Genomic DNA, 18,773 nt, shown 5'->3' on the forward strand with positions numbered 1-18,773 from the left:
TGTAGCTGGAGGTTTGACCTTAGGGATTTAAATGAGTAAGAAATCATGATTAAAAATTCTTGCACTGATTGATATTATAATGCTCATTTATCCTGACTAGTCTCTACAATTGTAATTCAAATTTTACATATATTGTTTAATATTAACTATTGTTACGCATGCTTTATGATTATAAATATTTCTTTGAAAAATGTTCTTATTCCTTATGTTTATTGTTTTTGAAAATGTAAAAATTAAATAAATATAGATGGATGTGCCAGCGATACCTGCCCCTTTCCCTGCAGTCATATCTGCTGTTTTCTCTGGAACCACCTGGAGCCTCGATGCTCTCGCTAACTCTGTAACTTTCAACGGGGTCGCAGTGTCGTCGTTCACTTTTTCTCCATACCAGGAAGTTCCCAGGTGATAGATGGATCCATCGTTATGACTTTTTACTTACCTCCAGCTAATCACGTGAACCCGATCGTAAATTTGTTCCAGCCACCCATGTAGTTAGTATAGAAGTAGAAAAATAAAAATATGATGTGTAAATAGGCTTGCTATAATCTGTACGATGTATATAGGTAAGAAAAGCAACTACGCGCGTTTTGTAAAATATTGTAATGATAAATACTTATGATATGGTATAATGTATAATATTATCATACATGTGTTCTTTTAGCTACATCTATATATATATACATATATTACTGAGGTTAAGATTAATACAATTAGGCGTTACAAGAAGAACCAATGAACAAGTGCCAAGTGTCCTCTTATCTCTAGGTGGTTGGAGAAGTAGTTCCAAGGCGAAGAGTAGCCAAAATGGGCGGCCAAGGTGGCTTTTGACTTGTCTTGGCCAAACCAAAAACCAAGGAATTGGTTTGCTTTGGTTAACCAAATGAAGGTTAAACTAAGCCAAATCAATTCCTTGGGCCAAGAGAAGAAAAACAAGCCCAAGATCTCTTTTGGCTATTTCCACACTTTTACTACTTCCACACCATCTAGAGTGGCTATTGTCACACCACTAAAATGACTATTTCCATTCCAACTACTAAACTAAAAAAAAAAAAAATGATGACCGTGAATGCATGGTCAATAGGAATACATTTCAATAAGGAACATGCCTCTAAATCCTAAAGACATGACCTACAAACAAAGAAACACACACCCCTAAATACAAAGGTAAAAAAAAACCTATGCATTTAACTACTATACATACAAGAGAATGGAAAACAAAGTATACAAGGAATATACAATAAAAGACTGAGCAACTAGGAAGAAAACACATACTCTATACTTATGATAAATACAAGTTTAAGAAGCACATCCTCTCTTGTAGCTTATTCTAACCTCTTAACCATATACCTTGTCAAAGGTCCTATGATCTTTAAAGATGGTTCTCTATCACCATAATTATCGCAATGCTTAGGAATTAAATCCTTAGTTTATTATGTTATAAGCCCTTCATCCTTGGCTTATGAGTTGTCATACTACCCTTTAAGGATGTCCAAAGAATGGTGCAACATAACTGAACATAACCTCATGCTTCATGCCCATGAACCAAAAAATGAGTATGTTAAAGGCACTATTTGCATTGAATGTTGTACTAATAGTCTAACTCAATCTTATGCAATAGGACTCAAAGTTTGGAGAAAGATTTATGTTGATTATTATAGGAAGCATGTGTTGCTTGTAGGGCATGTTAAACCAAATGCAACAGCACCTCATTTGCATGAAAATTTGGCTAAATGGCCAGGAAAATTTGAAGTTGGATCTATGGTTTATTGTGCTTTTGGTAGTAGTGAGTGCAAATTGGAATCATACCAATTTCTTAATTTCTTAAGTTATTAGGTATACCTTTTATGGCAACACTTAAACCCCTTAAAGGTTTTGAGTGTGTGGAATCAACTTTTCCAAAAAGGGTTTAAAGAAAAGGTTCAAGGAAGATGAGTTGTGTGTGATGATTTGATTCCTTATCAAAAAATTAATTTTGGAGCACCCTTTTGTGGGGTGCTTCATAACATAGTTTAGATCAGGGTCTCTGTTAAAAGCACTGGTGAACTAGTGTTAGTTGACATTGTTGCAAAATCATGGTGAAATGGTGATCCATGCAAAAATGATTAGTAACAACTTGAAGGTTGGAATGGAAGTGGATAAATTGAAAGCCATTAAGATGGTTTGTTTACCAAAAAAAAGTGTATGTGAAAATCAATCATGTAAAACTTAGTGATGTTGATATATGATGGTTATCCAAGAGATAATAATAAGTGTAGGTTGATATATATACAAGAAGCATGTTAATTAATCGTATAATTGAAATGAACATAGTAAATATCCTCAAGGACTTGTTCACATAATCAACAAGTTTTTTTTTTTTAGAATACAAGATACTCTTCCCAATAATAAATTGAAATAATAAAACTAACAAGTTTTTTTTAAACAAAAACAACTCAGGATCTGACTAAAGAGGAAAAAAACAAGAAAAGATGTTGGGAAACATCTCTCTAGAAACCTTATGAGACATTATATTTCTAAAATCACCTAAGATCAAAGGGATAAAAAAATAATCAAATCTTAAAAGATCGGGTCAACAATACCGTTAAAACAATTTTGATAAGTGATTGAATTAATTTAAAATACTTTTTAAAATTTAATTGATATAAATGTTAATCTATTGAAATATAAAAATATATAATATACCACATATTTCAAAAGGTTAAAGAAAAAGTTTTAAGAAAAAAATACAGAGTTACCATTATCTTAAATGTAATGTGTAAGACCTTGTATAACAACCTATATATAACACAAAATAATTGGGTATGCATATGTTGATAGTAAAACATGACATTAAAAATATTTTTTTCTCTTCTAATTAATCCTCAACAGTAATTGATTTTTTTCGATTGTTTAATGAAAATTGCATATTTTCTTCATGTATCTTAATTGTATGCACTTGTAACAAAGCGTGTTAGACCTCTATCAACATTTATTTTTGTGGATTAATCTTTTTGTGTTTCTTTTTTTTTTTTTTTTTTTTTTTTTTTTTTTTTTTGCATTAAGGACATGGTGAAAAGATTGAGTGTAATTATTTTGATCATTCTCTAAGAAGGATTACTACCATTGTTATTTATTTATTTAGCTAAATCTACGACTTTCATAGTCCATTCTCGTTTCATAAGTCTTTTTTGTTCTAAAATTTGTAATGCATTTCATGAGTCTTTTTTGTTATAAAACTTGTAATGTGTGTAATACGATCATTCAAAATGATCTTACACAAATCTTTTGTATTCTTGAATATGACTATAATTTATTTTTTTTTTATATCTTTTAAGTGCAACCACAAGATTTTTTTTGACAATTATAAAATCAGAAAATGTAAAGTCTAATTTCAAATAATTTATTCGAGTATCCTTTGATTGTCTCATTTTTCTTTATAACTCAAATTCCCTTGTTAAATTAAACATTTTCATGCTTTATATTCTTTCAACTCTTGCATATTTTTCCTTCAACCCCAAATCACTTTTGTTATTTAATTTGAGAATCATGATTATGCCAAAGATGGTTTGTGAGACACTGGCTAAGGTACATGTTTTTAACTTTGTCTTCTTGATTTTTTTTTTCTCTTTGTTAATTTATATTTCTTGATTTTCTCTCTTTGTTAATTTATATTTGACCATAATGACAATATTAAACTAAAAGAAATGTTAAACTAAAAGAAATTTTACACTTAAGGGATAAGGTTCGGTGCAAGTTCATGAATATGAACTGATACAAACCATATATAGCATGGCTCTTTTTTATTTATATATTTTCTTAATAGTAATGGATAAGTTTGGTTGTGGTTTAGATCAAATCTTTATTCTAAAATAAACCTATCTCGTGAACATCTACAGAGTGGATTCACATGACAAACCTAAAAGCAAGTGAAACTAATACAAAATAATAATCCAACAACACTCCAAACTCGAGTATAAATTAACATTAAGGCAAAACCAAGAAGTTTAGATTAGACCTAGGTGCTTAGTGTAGGGCCCGATTGTCCACCTTTTGCACCACCATAGTATGATATTGTCCGCTTTGGGCCCAAGCCCGCACGGTTTTGTTTTTGGGCTCCTTCCCAAAAGGCCTCATACTATGTGGAATGGTGGACACTTATAAACTAGCCAATGTTCCTTCATTTTACCGATGTGGGACTTGGGATGAATCCCAACAAACCTCCCCTCAGACCAAGGACCACATGTCTCGTGATCTCCTCCCCTCAAGCGATAATCCGTCACCATCTTGTACCGCCGTTAACTCTACGGGACACGCCGCCTGAACACCACAATATCGAACACCACAATATCAGGAAGACTTTCGACACAAGGCACCAAGTTCGAATCTCCATCGCGAGGCACAACACTGAGGGTCTTCCCGCATCAAACCCAGACGAACCGTTGGCTCTGATACCACTTGTAGGGCCCGATTGTCCACCTTTTGCACCACCATAGTATGATATTGTCCGCTTTGGGCCCAAGCCCGCACGGTTTTGTTTTTGGGCTCCTTCCCAAAAGGCCTCATACTATGTGGAATGGTGGACACTTATAAACTAGCCAATGTTCCTTCATTTTACCGATGTGGGACTTGGGATGAATCCCAACACTTAGTAGCTTGGTTAAGGAGAGTATGGCACAAACTAGAGGCAACGCTTTGGTGCAATGGCTAGTAGCAACAATGTTCATTATTACCATGTTGGGTGGTGCCAAAGCTGTTCTTTTATGTGACATAGAGTCAAGTAAGCTAAGCTTATGCTATGCAGCAGTTACTGGGAAACACCCTCCAAAACCCAATGCAAAATGCTGTCAAGTTAATAAACATGCCAATTTGCCTTGCCTTTGCAGTTACAAGTCTATTCTACTTTCAGTTGGAATCAACCCCGCCAATGCTTTGGCCTTGCCCAGTAAATGTGGTCTGGAAACACCACCTGAATGTAAAGGTAATCTTATCTAACTTTTAAAATCATTACAACTTAGACTTATATTTTCACTAGATAGTGTTTCTTGACTCAATGTTCTTCATTTTCCAGTGGTTTGAAGCAATTCTTGAGAATCACAGCAATTAAAAGCATCCTAGCTGGCTTTCATGCACTGTATTAATATTGGAGAAGCTTTTAAACTGTCATTCTGTGCCCCTCAAATACATTAGTTTATTTTTAATGTCTTTGATGTATTAGTTTCTTATGTAGTCTACAAAGGCCTTGATGTATTACTACTCAAAGATATCAAGTAATGTATCATGGCACTTCATTCCGTAGTCTAATAAAATGCTTGTTTCTAGTTTTCTGAATTCAATGCACACAGCAATAAATGGATTATGAGAGAGGTATTTAAATGAAATCAATGTAATGCATCCCCCGGTAGCATCTATCCACTATAAAAGGCAACACAACAAAACAAAATAAGACATTATGCACAAAATAATCCACTTGCTCATGAGATTAACTCAATAAAACTTATTTAATCAACTGGATACGTTAACTACAAATATGCTGTTTCTAATTTGCCACAACATTCATGACCAAAGAAAATATGCACTTTTTTAAAGCTTCAAGTAAGATCACCCCCTATGTGATATTCCAAACACAGATGGTCCCTGATTAGTAACTATATTCCTCACTTGAGCATCCAAAACAGTGGCAAATGGAAGCTACTCATCTTCAAAATTGGATTCAAATGGATCATCATTTGTGTTCACATTCAAGTGCATACCTGACATATCCATCATTTGCTATAGTTGCTAGCACTGTGACTGGTTACCACAAGGTCCCCCAAATATAGGTCTCATGTATGCATCATCAAACTTCCTCCAATAGCGATGTATGGTGAACACAGGACTTTCTATTAACATGGTCAAACTTTCCTTGGCACGGCTGATGTTGGTTGCTGCTGATTCCTCAAGGGATAGCAAAGGTAGATTCAGGTCCTCAACCGGTGGACCTGATTCTTCATGTCTGATGCTTTTCCTTGTTGCACTGTGGGGGAGCAGATATCTAATTAGTGGTTTTGTGAGAAAACCAAACACCTGCAATGACATTGGAGCTACATCAATTATTTAAAAGGATAGACCAAATTATAAGAATGACCAAGTTACATGTAATCAAGAGGTAAGGTCCAAGAGATGATTTCACTTTGCTTGATACAGCAATAGGAAATAATCTTCTTTAGCTCCACACGATTGAACTATTCTAAGTTGTTATTTGTTACTTTTAGGAAGTAAATTTGAACCTAACTTAATTCTAAAAAACTTGTTTGTGAGGTGAGAGTTGTCCCTCACTTAATTCCAATGGCCACCCACAATCTATACACGTCCAAGTCTAATAATGCTGGACATGAGAAAGTGTATTGGAAAAAACTTAAGTGAAGTTCAATTTTCACCTTACAAGCTGATTTTATAGGCTTAATAGTTACTTTCAAGATAGAAGAAATGCCTCAACTCACCAGTGTGCTGAAAAGGACAACAATAATGGTGTTGGTAATCATTGTTGCATTAACAGGATCAGAAGTAACTCCAGAAAATGTGAACTGGATAAATAAAAAGAAGAATTCAGTGGCACCTCCTTCTTAAGGTACCGGTGTTATTGGTTGTTGCATAACTGTAGGAGGAATTTCTATACACAATGCAATGGTTAATTATGTAAGGTTTGAGATGGGAATATACAACAAAACACGATTGAAAAACTGCAATTTTTATTTTTTTTAATAACACATTTATTTAATGAAATTTATTTTTGTTGAAACATGGCAATTGGAATATAAATAACCAGATTAAATGCGCACACATAAATACAGAATTTTAATGAGATTGGACAATGTGCCTACATTCTAAGGACCAGAGTGACTGTATTTATATTATTGATGAGGAAAAGGTTTTTCTTTATATATATATATATATATACATACATACACATATACATTACAGAGAAAATTACAATATTAACCTTGTGCAGCATCTGGCTGCCCATACTAAAATGTGGGCCATGCACAAAAATTGCTAATTATATTGTATAGAAATTTAAATTTCATGCACATACCTGTTTGAAAGCCAGAGCAATGGAGACAGCTCCCCTCATTAGCCCAGCCCACCAAATGATTATCTGGATGGTTTACCATACTTAAGAAGCCAATAAATAATTACATATATTTTTTCAACTGACTGTAACATTAACAATATGAAAAAATCATATAAAACATGTTTAGTAACCTGATGTTTGAATGTGATACTCGATGCTTGGTTAGCATGCGTACTCATATAATTGGCAAGAGCAGAGAGAGGAAAAACAAATGCAGCTCTCCCAAGCAATATCAATAGGATTAAGGAACTGTAGATCCCCATTAAATTTCCATAACTGCAGTGAAGAAGTAGTTGACAAGAGAATCTTTATTAGAAGAAAAAGGCTAACATATCAACGTGATCACAAATTATTCTTAAGAAGATTCCAGAAATACAAATATTGCAAAATAACAAATACTTAAGATCTTGTGTGTTATGAATTCTGAAAACAATTTCGAGCAGCAAAGAATAAGGTAGCTAATATGTAGTTTTATGCATTAATCCAACTATTACCAATCTTTTCACAAGTAGAAGCAGATCATACTTTATCCTTAAATATAATTTATTCTTTATCATAATACAATTATGTCATAATCCGATAAATATTTTTGACATTCTTGAAGTCATATTAACTTATGTATGTCAGTAGTGACACTATGAAATCGGGTAACTAGTAAATGTGCCATAAAAGAGCATGTATTTGTTAGACCATAAATAGCATGCATTAGATCATAAATAACATGCCTTCAGTGTGCGATGCATTAGTCCCTACCATGGTAAACTCAATAAAATATAATTGTTTTAAGAGTTGTAGAAAGGATTAGGACCTTAATTCAGTCATCTTCCACTTCTCAATATCAAGGGCATCCATTCCCACATATAGAAATATGAAGGTTTCTGCAATAAATGACATTGTTGCGAACACATGCCTGGAGAAGGGAAACAAATCAGAAATCTCAGACCATTTAGTCTGGATGTTACTGAAATCTTTGATGAACTAATCAATACCTGGTTGTGATTCTTGAAGTTTCAGTCACATTATGCCATGCATAGTGTGACATTAGTATTCCACAAAAGAAAACGGTGAGGATGCCACTTAGATCAAATAGCTGCATAAGAATTTGCAAAAGGATGAATAGCCAAAAAAAAAAAGGTTATTTGTTTTTAGTTCATCTGCAGACAAAAATAGAATGTCATTAAATAAACATAGAAGGTTTTGGTCAAAAAATTATTATATGCTAAATTTTACATTAAATTTGCCCCATAAAACCATAGGGAGTGGTTAGTCTCAACCAGTCCACTGGCTTCCATACCTTCCTTCCATCTAAAGGGAATAATAATAAAAAAAAAAGATGTAAAATCAAAATAAGGATGAAGAGAAGGTATAAGAAACCTTTATAAATCCCAAATCTCCATTAGTATAGTTACCTACATGCTTACTGAACCCAAACCCTTGTAGTTCTATAGCTTCGAAACTAATGTCAAATCAATACAAGAAAATTACTGAGATTCCTTCCAATACCTCTGCCAACATGTAGGATAGGTATGCCATTAACATCATCAATGCAATTTCACGAACACTTGAATGTCTGCATGCATATGCAAAGGCAAACTTGTTAATGTGTACTTAAAATTTCACCTTCTAACTCCATATAATGAATGCAATTTTTAACCTTTGATTTTCCCACTTCATGCCATTTTTGTGAGAAATTTTAGAAAAAAATAAATACCTTCCAAAGCTTAAAGTTCTCAAGATATATGCTGTGAGAAGGCCAGTCTGCATAAACACGCATTTATTTAAAGAAATGACATGAGAAGAAAAACCCTCCATTCCACTGAAGTTTGTACTAATAACAATACTTAAAAAAAAAAGTTCAAAATAAACATGCATTTTTGCTCATACTTGATTCTACTACCTTAAACATTTCAACTAATCCTGATAGGTGACTATGGACTTCGAAAAGCATTTTCTTGCAAATCCCTTTTTCAGTTTCTTACTTATTCCCCAACCTTCACAGTTTCTTTCTTGACAACCAAATTTTAGAAACCCAATTCTTTTTCTAAAGTCATGTCTTGTGTTAAGGACAACGGCATTTCACTGGTTAAGCACAAATATAACTTGTCACAGACTCAGGCCTCCAGACCATAGCCAATGACAAAGTGTCATTGGATATAAGCACAAATGAAATTTTTTGTATTGTGTTTTGGTGGATACCTTACCACACCTCATTGAAATTTCCTTATCTTTTTTCTAATAAAATTTATTTTTCTATCAAAAGGAAACAAATGATACAACTTCCAAAATTGATATAATTAATAGTTGAAAATGATAACAGTGTTTAGATTCAAATGTGAATTCCCTAGGACAAACTACATGTGAAGCAACTAAAAAACTTTGTAAACTTCAGTCATATGCTCCTTCATGTAACAAGTAGGCAATATAAGATGCATGTGAAAGCAACACCATCAACTAGCAAGAGAATTTATAGAAAGTCACCAGGTCATCTGATGCCACATGAAAAAATATATTAGGTCAATTTTGCATACAATTTTCGTTAATGAAACTCACTACAACTCCAAGGCCAGTGCTTGATAAAAATAGATACAAGAAATCTCCAATAACACGGAATGTCTTGCCACTAAATCTTGAAACATCAAGCTTTTGCACTGCATGGAAGAGAACAACTGATGTTGCATCATTTACCACTCCTTCCCCAAAGACTAGACTGTAAAGTAGAGGTGTTTCATCTTGATGAAGAACCTACAACAGATCCCAAATGCAGCGTTTGACAATAAGAGCAAGCGGAATGAGTTTAATGAAAGTAAACCATAAACCAATCTAACCAACCTGCAGTGTACAAACCGTGTCTGTGGATGAGAAAATTGTTCCTATAGCTGAATCAAATTAACATGAGATAATTATCATCCAAATCCAACATATCTATATACGTGGATAATTATAATATATATAATATGATCATTTTTGGATACAAGTTAAAAGTGTTTTTGAGAGATTCCCTACTAAAAAAAACTCATTATTTTTTGAAGAGAAATTCTCAAAAACATTTTTAAACTTATATCCAAATAGACTCTCTGTCTTTGTGTAGTATTGAGATGATGCAATGACCTCACCGAGATAATCCCGCCCGCTCAGGCCAAGCAATTTCAACTTGGGAAACAGCCACCAGCTGCCTAGATGAACCAAATACAAAGACTTAAAAAGGTGAATAATTCCAAGCAAATTTTCATAGTGATAGTTCTATAAATTACAAGGAAAAGAAAACTATGAGATTGTATCATTACCACACGTAATAACAGTGGTAGAAATAAAAACGCCGATCACCCCAAACAGCATGATTGTTAAAAAGTTATGGAAGAACTGTTTCTTCTTCACCTGAAATCTGTTAAAAGGGATAACTAAGAAACAAAATTTTTGGAACTGCAAGAGCTGCTTCAAGTCTAATACAAGACAAACTTTTACCCTGCATTGAATATTATGGGAGGAAGGAGATATATGAAGAATAGTTCTTCATTAAATGTAAGGATGTGAGAACTCTTCCCTTTGGTGATTAATAACAGTATTATTCCAGCAATGCATCCCTACCAAGGAGAAAGTTAGAGGCACAAAGGCTCAATGATAGTGTGTATCCATAAAAATATTTGTATTGGATGGTTGTTTGAAACGAATCACCCTGCTAAGGAAGGGGAAATAAAACTGTCTGGAAAGCCAAAAGAACACATAGAAACTCAAAGTGCTGATGTTCTTCATGCCAATTACAACTACGTAAATAAGGTAATCCAACACTAATTTATGATGAAGATTGAACAGGATATGTTATTCAAAGAGAGACCATTTCATTAGAAATTTAATACTTGAGCATCATCATATACTATTGAAGTATTGATTAATTTTTTATAATCTCTATAAAGTTAACATTTTAGATAGCTTGTATGATGTATTGTGTCCGAGGGCAAGTTCCACTCACACTCACCCATAGCACTATTACAATCTAAAATGATTATGCCACGGTGCTACTCAAAAGCAACTCCATTCTTGAGAAGACCCCATATTTCATTCTTTACTTGGTGTTTTTTTTTATAAGCAAAAAATGAATGATATTATAATTCCTTGAATCTAGGATAAGGAATACTCTATAAGAAAAAAATGAATGATATTGTTTTTATTAAGATTTTTTCTTTTCTATTACATGAAAGTTCAATAAGGAGAGACGAGAACGATACTCTTCCTCTTCCTTGTTTCTATTTTTATCAAGATTTTTTTTTAAATTTCAAATCCTCTGTTCTTTGTTTATATTTTTATCAATATTTATTTTATTTATTTATTTTTTATAAAAAAATCTTGAATTCCCGAATCGAAGCATCAAGATAGAGATGTATTCATTTGTAGGTGTTCATGATGGAGACATGTTTGATTTGTGTGGACACGATTTGCTGAGGTATCCGAGACGCAACCGTGGTGGTGTATTCGCTCCCAAACAATGTCAGACTCAGAGATACAACAGTCTCATGCTCTGTCCATGCAACATAAGTATCGGAAGCTATTAGTCCACAAGTATATCCCATAAAGCTTAGTCATACTCTAAGTACTTGCACCACCGCTCCATCGTGTTAATTCATGATAGCAAGACAAACCTCCTAATTCCATGTTATCAAGAGGACACTCTTTCATATATGGATTCATTGTTAAGAAGACTTTTGATACAAGAGATCTAATACTTAGATCCACAGTCAACTCCATCATAACCCTCTATGTTACCAGGAGGATCCACTATTAAAAAGACTTTCGATACAAAAGATTTTATACTCAAATCAACTTGCCAACTTCATCATAAACTTCCATGTTATCAAGAGAACACTCCTCCATGTTATACTCAGATCCACCTGTCAACTCTATCATTATCGATGAACCGATCACTTGATCAAACCAACGACTCTGACTCTGATATCACTTGTTGTGCATTGAGGATGACACACAAGATGTTGTTCGCTTTGGACCTAAAAGCTTACAATTTTGCTTCTGAACCTCACCCAAAAGATCTCTAACTAATGAAGAGAACTATGCGTAAATAAACTCATGTGTTGGAACCATGGGAGACTTTATTTACATCTTAATTAATTCCTTGACATATATATATATATTCAACCCCCACTTTCCCTAGTAACCAGTTTTCCATGAAATTAATCGTATAGCATCCATCAATATGATTCCACATAAGTTGTCAATCATGGTATAGTACATGCATATAACACAGACAAGAGTGATGTATAGTCTGATATTGATTTGGATAATAGAGAGAAGAAAAAAAAAACTACGAACAGGGTGTTTAAAATAGAGAGTAACCAGAGAGAATATAACTTACTACTATAATGGCAACAATGGATTCATTAACCCATCGGTTTTCTTCAAGCAATTGACCAATGACCAAGCAGAGGCAGAGAACAGCCACAAAGAGTGATATGGGCACCACTTGTGCGTGATCATGAGCCAAATTCCTCGCTGCCTCAGGAATCAAATTCAGTGGTACCATACCCATGTGTTGTTCTCCAATTAATCGACTTCTAATAACGGTTAAGTTCACACCCACCTCACTATTATATATTTGTTTATAATAATAGCTACGAAGCTTACTTTGTTGATGAGAATCAAACGTCAGAGAATCACGAACTCAAAGGTTGTTGTTGTTTGCGGTTCCAATTTTAATAAATGTATATATATGTTGCTGAATCTGGGTGCACTGAAACAATCGAAAACAGAATCATACATGCCACGGATCAGAGCGTACGTGTAGCGGTGGCACCAAAGAAAGACACGTATACAATCTGCATGAAGATGTAACGTGGCACTCTCACGATCAAAATCAAGATAAGATCCTAAAGGCGAAGATTATTATGGTTACACAAATACTTTGTATACTTGGTTCTATGCTAAGTTACTCAAATTATCGTCTTATATATGTAGGATATTATTTAAATATAAAGATAATAATATTATTTTTATTATTTGAATTTATGTTTTTATTAGTTTAATTTTAAGATTAAGATAATATTTATATTTGAATTTTGTATCATACTCGATGAATGAAAATAGAATAAGTACTATTTGAAAAATATTTCTCTTAAAAAAACATCATGAGTCGTTAAATATAAATATGATTAGGGTTTTTTAATATTAATGTCTCATTTATTTAAATAGAAGTAAATTAATTATCGTGTCAATATTTTTTAATAATAAATTTATTAATCACAATATAAAAAAGTCTTTTAAATATTTGTATTATTTAAAATATTTAAATATTTTAGACTATTACATTATTTTTATTAAATCTTAATCATATGTGATCCTTAAATTTATTTAAAGGATATTACTATTAAGGATTATTTTGAGTGTATCTTGATTATATCAATTGCATGTTTTAGTCATCTTCAAATACTTTTATAATTGAAGAGTTTCTATTATCTATGTAAATTGTATGTATTGATGTCGACATTAATGATGTTACATTTATCAATGGAAAACATAATTATCTTTTATATTCTTTACTGTAATATCTTATATTCTAAAATAATAATATCATTAAAATTTTATTATATTATGGTTAGATTTATTATTTATTTTTATATGTGAAAAATTATTTTATTGTATTAATTTATTTAATATAATGGAATAAGGGGAAATGAGTCGAGTTGACTCAGTTTAACAATTTTTAGGAGAAGGGGTCAGATAGAGTTAACTTCACTACAACATTTTTTATATTAGGCAACGAGTTTTTAGGCAACGCCTAAAAAAGTGTTCTCGAAATATGGAATAGGCAACAACTTTGTAATCTGTTGGCACTTTGTTTGACAATAATTATAAAACCGTTCCCAAAAGCACATATAGGCAACACTTGATCAAAGCATGCACTATTCTCTTTTCAATATTAACAAAACTGTTCTTGAAATATGAAACAAGCAACAAATTTCTAATCGTGGCCACTTTTCTACCTAACAGTTTAAAAACCGTTCTTAAAATTGATATTAGGCAACAATTTATAAATTATTGCTTATTTTATATCATGCAACACAATAAAAAACGTTGCTTAATATTATACCCACCCTTTCGTGCTTGCGGGAAATATTAATTAAAAAAATTAAACTTCTCCCTTTAATTCCAAAAATATTACACGCTGCCCTTTCACTCATCAGCAACCCCCTCTCCCTCTCTTCAAATCCCCAAACCCTCCTCCACTCCTACACCGCTACAAACCCTAGATTCCAACGAGGTAGCTCCTCCCACCGCCACCGCCACCGCCACCGCCACCACCACCGCCACCCAAACCCTCGATTCCCACTTCTCCACCCTCCTCCACCTCTCCTTCAACCAGGACTCCGGCTGCTTCGCTGCCGCCACCAACCACGACTTCCGCATCTACAACTGCGACCCCTTCCGCGAGATCTTCCGCCGCGACTTCGGCCCCGACGGCGGCATGGGCCTGGTCCACATGCTCTTTCGATGCAACATCCTCGCCTTCGTGGGCGGCGGCTCCGAACAAGGTGATGGTCTGGGATGACCACCAGTCCCGGTGCATTGACGAGCTCTCCTTCCGGTCGGAGGTGAAGGGCGTCCGTCTCTGGCGTGACCGCATCGCGGTGGTCCTGGCCCACAAGATTGAGACTATTGCTAACCCTAAGGGCCTCTGCAACCTCTCTCACGTTTCCGCCATGGTGTTGGTGTGCCCTGGCCTGTAGAAGGGCCAGGTTAGGGTTGAGCATTACGCCTCCAAGAGGACCCTTCGCCCTCACTCACGATGGACACTTGCTTGCCACCGCCAGCTCCAAGGGCACCCTCGTTAGGCTCTTCAACACCCTCGATGGTTCCTTGCTCCAAGAGGTCTATTCCATCTCATTCTTTCTTGTTTTTCACTTGGGACAAAACTTAAAATGCTTTCTTCCTTGCATACAAGGATTTGTTTTAGATTTTGCATACCTAATTAACAAACATGACATTTTAGTTCTTTTTCCACATAACTCTGCCCCTAATTTGCACAAATCCAAAGTGATTTCAGATTCTATTCAAAGTGTGTTATCCTAGCTAAAGAAGATTTAATTTCTAACTTGACTGTGCCTGGATATGACTTTTACCCAAAACTGCTTACAGGGCATAAGCTAAGCTCTCTAAGCAAATTTGATTTCCATGTATTTTCTGTTTCATGATAGTTTGAACCTTTAATTAGTGTTAGAAGCTATTGTTAATAATTGTGAATGTTCCTGGTTATTATGGATTCATTTTTATAGTTGTAACCATGATTAATTTGTTTTCTTTGACATTTTGGTCAATAAAGTATACTCTACTATTTTTGTCCAAGATTGTTTAAAACTTTTGACAACTGAGTATTATTCGCATGATAGCAAGTAATTAATTAATAAGATTGTTTAATGTGAGAGCTCATCTCATAAATTTAACCATGAAACTTATTGAAATAAACTAAAGTAACTTATTTTGGTAAGCTTAACCAAGAAATTAATTAATAAGAAAGTAACTTATGCAGTTGATTTTTCAATAGATCAGATTTTCGTTGCATCATAGTAACTTGTATTGTTATATGTGGATGTTTGGTTGATATCCTTTTATTTTTTTGTGGATTTTTAGGTTCCGTTTAAAAAAGAAAATGGTCAAATGGTTACAGTCCCACTTTTCCACTGGTAGCTTTGTGTTGGGAATCTTGTGATGATGGTAGCTTTGGTGCCCAGCCCATGGCTGTTTCAAGGGAGTTTCTATTTCTGATTTAATAGAGACAGATGGTGTTCTCATACTTTTTACTTGATTTTGGAGAATGTCTTATTCCCTAGTTGTTCTTCACTTATTTTCTCTCGAATGTGTATATGACTTGTTTTTTAATGATAATAATAAGGAGACTTAAATTTGTTATTTCTTAATAAATTTGCTTGAACTTTACATTTACATATTCCAGTTTTATAGTTCCTTAATACATCTGGCTTAGTGTATTTAACTGTGCGCTACTTAACAAAGCAAAAGCTATGTGCATGCAAGGGGTTTTTCTATTCATCATGTGTTTAAACATATCACGGTAACAGTCTTTGTTGCTTATTATTTTCATTTGATTCTTTTAGTTACTCTTTAAAGTCTTTCTTATTATAGATCCTTTTTGTTTTACATTGCAGGAGTATGCAGCGATAGCTTTGCAGTATTTTCTTGGGAACCAAACTGAAACGTGTCTGTATTCTGTTTTGGTACTGTAATTTTCTTTATTTTTTCAAATCGTGGAACTTCTTTTGATTAGAAGGTATTAATTCTAGATGTACACTAGGTTTTCTTATATTTCTGCCTTTTTTTTGTAGCACTGGATTTGCAGCTACGAGACTCTATTTTCAAAATCATGCAGGTTCAATTTGCAGCTTCTAGAACTTTAGATTTTCTTATCCTTTGGTCAAATTACTAAACTCAATTTGTTGGTGGTGCAGCAAATGTTCACGGCTACTTGCCAGGGTTTTAATTCGTATGGTCAGGGTTTTAATGGGTGATACCATGTGTTTTCAACCTTTTCAAGATCCTGGTGACTGCAAAAATCTTTGTTACATAATTCAGGCTCATATGGAAATGCTGGGAAATGGCCATGCCTTTGTTGTTGCACGGCCTCCTAAGGTATTTGTGTGCTCTCAACAATGCTATTGGTTTCATAGATTACTTTAGAATGTAATAGTGTATTTGTTTGATAAATTATTGTAGAGGTTTGACAGATATAGGTTTAGTTCTCTTTATGATTTTGATTAATTGTCTTGTGTCACAAGCGGTATTACTGGGACACCTCCTTCTTCTGCCTCAACCCATAGTCCTGGTCATGGTAAGGTATAATTTATGCCTTTGTCGAGTTCTAAATTATATTTTAATTCATTTCATTTGCATATACCAAACCAGTTATGAAATTTTTTTCAGTATAACTAGCTTTAACTTATGTTAATTGTTGGAGATTGATTGGGGATTAATTTTATAAGTTTTCTAAGTGAAAAAAATATTTATATGCAGGAAAGACTTGATGATGAAAGACTTATGGAGATCAACCTTATGATGATGAAGAGACTGAATGATGTTATTTACATGGATGGATGACTAGCTATGCATAATATTTCTAGATGACACTTTATTTTGAAATTTAGAAATTTTATGTAAACTTTGACATCTTTGGATGATTTTATTTGGAGTTTTATGCTTTTGAATTGTCATATACTTGGAACTAATTAATGCAAGTGAATTTTACATGTGTTTGAATTTTATTTTATAATTTATCTTATTATTTTTTGAGGATGAAATCAATTCTTTATTTTATATATATATATATATATATATATATATATATATATATATATTACATTCATAACCATTTAAAAGTAGTATATGGTGAAGATTATTGATTAAATAATGGTGTGTTATTACCAATATTATAAGTCAATATAAAAATAATCGTTGCACGTTTATTTAGACAACGTTTACAAAATTATAGCTTAAATTTGAGTCTAAATTGTTGCCTATATTATCTCATAGACAACCTTAAAAAAAAATTTCTAATGTCACTAGCAATGGTCATAAAAGTGTTGCCTATAAAAAAAGACTACATTTCTAAAACCGTTCTTTAAAAATTTATAGTGTTGCCTTAAATTAAAAAAAAAACCGTTGCCAATGAAGATCATGAAAACCGTTCCAGGAAGTTTAGGTAACGGTTTTTTTGACATCGTGGGTATATGCCAAAAAACCGTTGCATATTGGAATAGGCAACGGTTGATAAATCCACGCTTGACAAACCGTTGCCAAACCGTTCCCTAAACTTTCAGGAACGGTTTTTTGGCTTTCAACAACGATTTTTTATTGTTGTCATAGACAACAAATGTTGTAGTGCTTATCTGCCTCATTTTGTGTTCTAAAGGCTTGAGTGAGAGAAGGAAGAGAGGGAAGCAACTTTGAGGATAAGTGTTCAGAATTATCTCAAACTGCACCAGACAATTCTTATCATCACAATAAGGTAGGGGGAATGAGTTAATTCATGTGTGGGATTACAAGAAAAGATGGGTAGCGAGAGCAATCTCTAAATTTTTAGGATTTTCTATTTCTGTTCTGATGGTGTAATTAACAATCCAGCTAGGTTTTATATTGAATTGAGAATGCATTTATTGTATCGTTTGGTAAAATTGATGGTTTGATAGATAATTGAATTCATTGGAATGTCTTTGTGGGTTAGGGATCTTGAGCAATTGGGATATTGTTAATTGGTATATGAATTCATGAATTAATATTGTAAGATGTGTTTTTGTAAAGATAAGTGTTTCTGACCGATTGAATTAGTAAAAAGATGATTACATGATTGTTTATAAATTTTGGTAATGTCATGTTCGTGTTGCGTTTCTGGAAAATGCGTTTGGCGCTAGGCTTGAGTCCTTGGCACCAGGCTTGCATTCATACTGATGAATGTAAAGCTCAGAAAGGGTTAAGCCGAGCGTGACCACTTTGCGGAGTTTCTGTTTGGCCTTAGTGCCAGGCGTGACTCCCTAACGCTGGGTGTGAGAGAGATATGAGGCTCTTTGTTTGCTCTTAGTGTCGGGTGAAGTTATATTAAGCTGAGCATGAAAATGTTGTGTGCTCTTTGTTGTGGCTTAAGGTCAGGTGCGGTTTAGTGAGGCTCGATGCAGAA

General features: G+C 33.7%; 3 protein-coding genes and 1 pseudogene across 3 annotated transcripts; 3 read left to right on the top strand and 1 right to left on the bottom strand.

The window, feature by feature from the left end:
- Positions 1 to 247: 247 nt before the first annotated feature.
- LOC145955069 (cyanidin 3-O-galactoside 2''-O-xylosyltransferase FGGT1-like) lies at positions 248 to 1,833 on the top strand. Its single transcript, XM_083069775.1, has 2 exons — positions 248 to 402; positions 1,443 to 1,833. The coding sequence occupies exons 1-2, from the start codon at positions 248 to 250 to the stop codon at positions 1,831 to 1,833; spliced, it is 546 nt and encodes a 181-aa protein (XP_082925901.1).
- A 2,178-nt stretch (positions 1,834 to 4,011) lies between these two features.
- On the top strand, positions 4,012 to 5,435 carry LOC145954398 (putative lipid-transfer protein DIR1). The gene is made up of 2 exons (XM_083068505.1): positions 4,012 to 4,957; positions 5,048 to 5,435. Exons 1-2 carry the CDS (start codon positions 4,648 to 4,650, stop codon positions 5,053 to 5,055), a joined length of 318 nt encoding a protein of 105 aa, XP_082924631.1. The 5' UTR covers positions 4,012 to 4,647; the 3' UTR covers positions 5,056 to 5,435.
- A 23-nt stretch (positions 5,436 to 5,458) lies between these two features.
- NHX3 (Na+/H+ (sodium hydrogen) exchanger 3) lies at positions 5,459 to 12,798 on the bottom strand. The gene is made up of 14 exons (XM_020383229.3): positions 12,453 to 12,798; positions 10,553 to 10,671; positions 10,375 to 10,472; positions 10,204 to 10,263; positions 9,920 to 9,966; positions 9,641 to 9,832; positions 8,802 to 8,848; positions 8,594 to 8,660; positions 8,080 to 8,180; positions 7,899 to 8,000; positions 7,222 to 7,366; positions 7,052 to 7,114; positions 6,459 to 6,542; positions 5,459 to 6,042 (listed from the first exon to the last, which is right to left on the bottom strand). Exons 1-14 carry the CDS (start codon positions 12,624 to 12,626, stop codon positions 5,758 to 5,760), a joined length of 1,584 nt encoding a protein of 527 aa, XP_020238818.1. The 5' UTR covers positions 12,627 to 12,798; the 3' UTR covers positions 5,459 to 5,757.
- Positions 12,799 to 14,240: 1,442 nt separating this feature from the next.
- Positions 14,241 to 15,714, top strand: LOC145955070 (autophagy-related protein 18a pseudogene; annotated as a pseudogene).
- The last annotated feature ends 3,059 nt before the right edge of the window (positions 15,715 to 18,773 follow it).

This window comes from Cajanus cajan, chromosome 2 (genome assembly GCF_000230855.2).
Source record: "Cajanus cajan strain Asha chromosome 2, NIPB_CcT2T_4, whole genome shotgun sequence".
Taxonomy (NCBI): Eukaryota; Viridiplantae; Streptophyta; class Magnoliopsida; order Fabales; family Fabaceae; genus Cajanus; species Cajanus cajan.

Coding starts and splice junctions, on each gene's coding strand:
- LOC145954398 (XM_083068505.1), top strand. CDS start 4,648: ATGGCACAAACTAGAGGCAACGCTTTGGTGCAATGGCTAGTAGCAACA.
- LOC145955069 (XM_083069775.1), top strand. CDS start 248: ATGGATGTGCCAGCGATACCTGCCCCTTTCCCTGCAGTCATATCTGCT. Junction 403..1,442: donor CCATACCAGGAAGTTCCCAG/GTGATAGATGGA, acceptor TTATGTTATAAG/CCCTTCATCCTTGGCTTATG.
- NHX3 (XM_020383229.3), bottom strand. CDS start 12,626: ATGGGTATGGTACCACTGAATTTGATTCCTGAGGCAGCGAGGAATTTG. Junction 8,181..8,593: donor TATCCTACATGTTGGCAGAG/GTATTGGAAGGA, acceptor ATTCTTATGCAG/CTATTTGATCTAAGTGGCAT. Junction 6,043..6,458: donor TTGTCCTTTTCAGCACACTG/GTGAGTTGAGGC, acceptor ATGTCATTGCAG/GTGTTTGGTTTTCTCACAAA.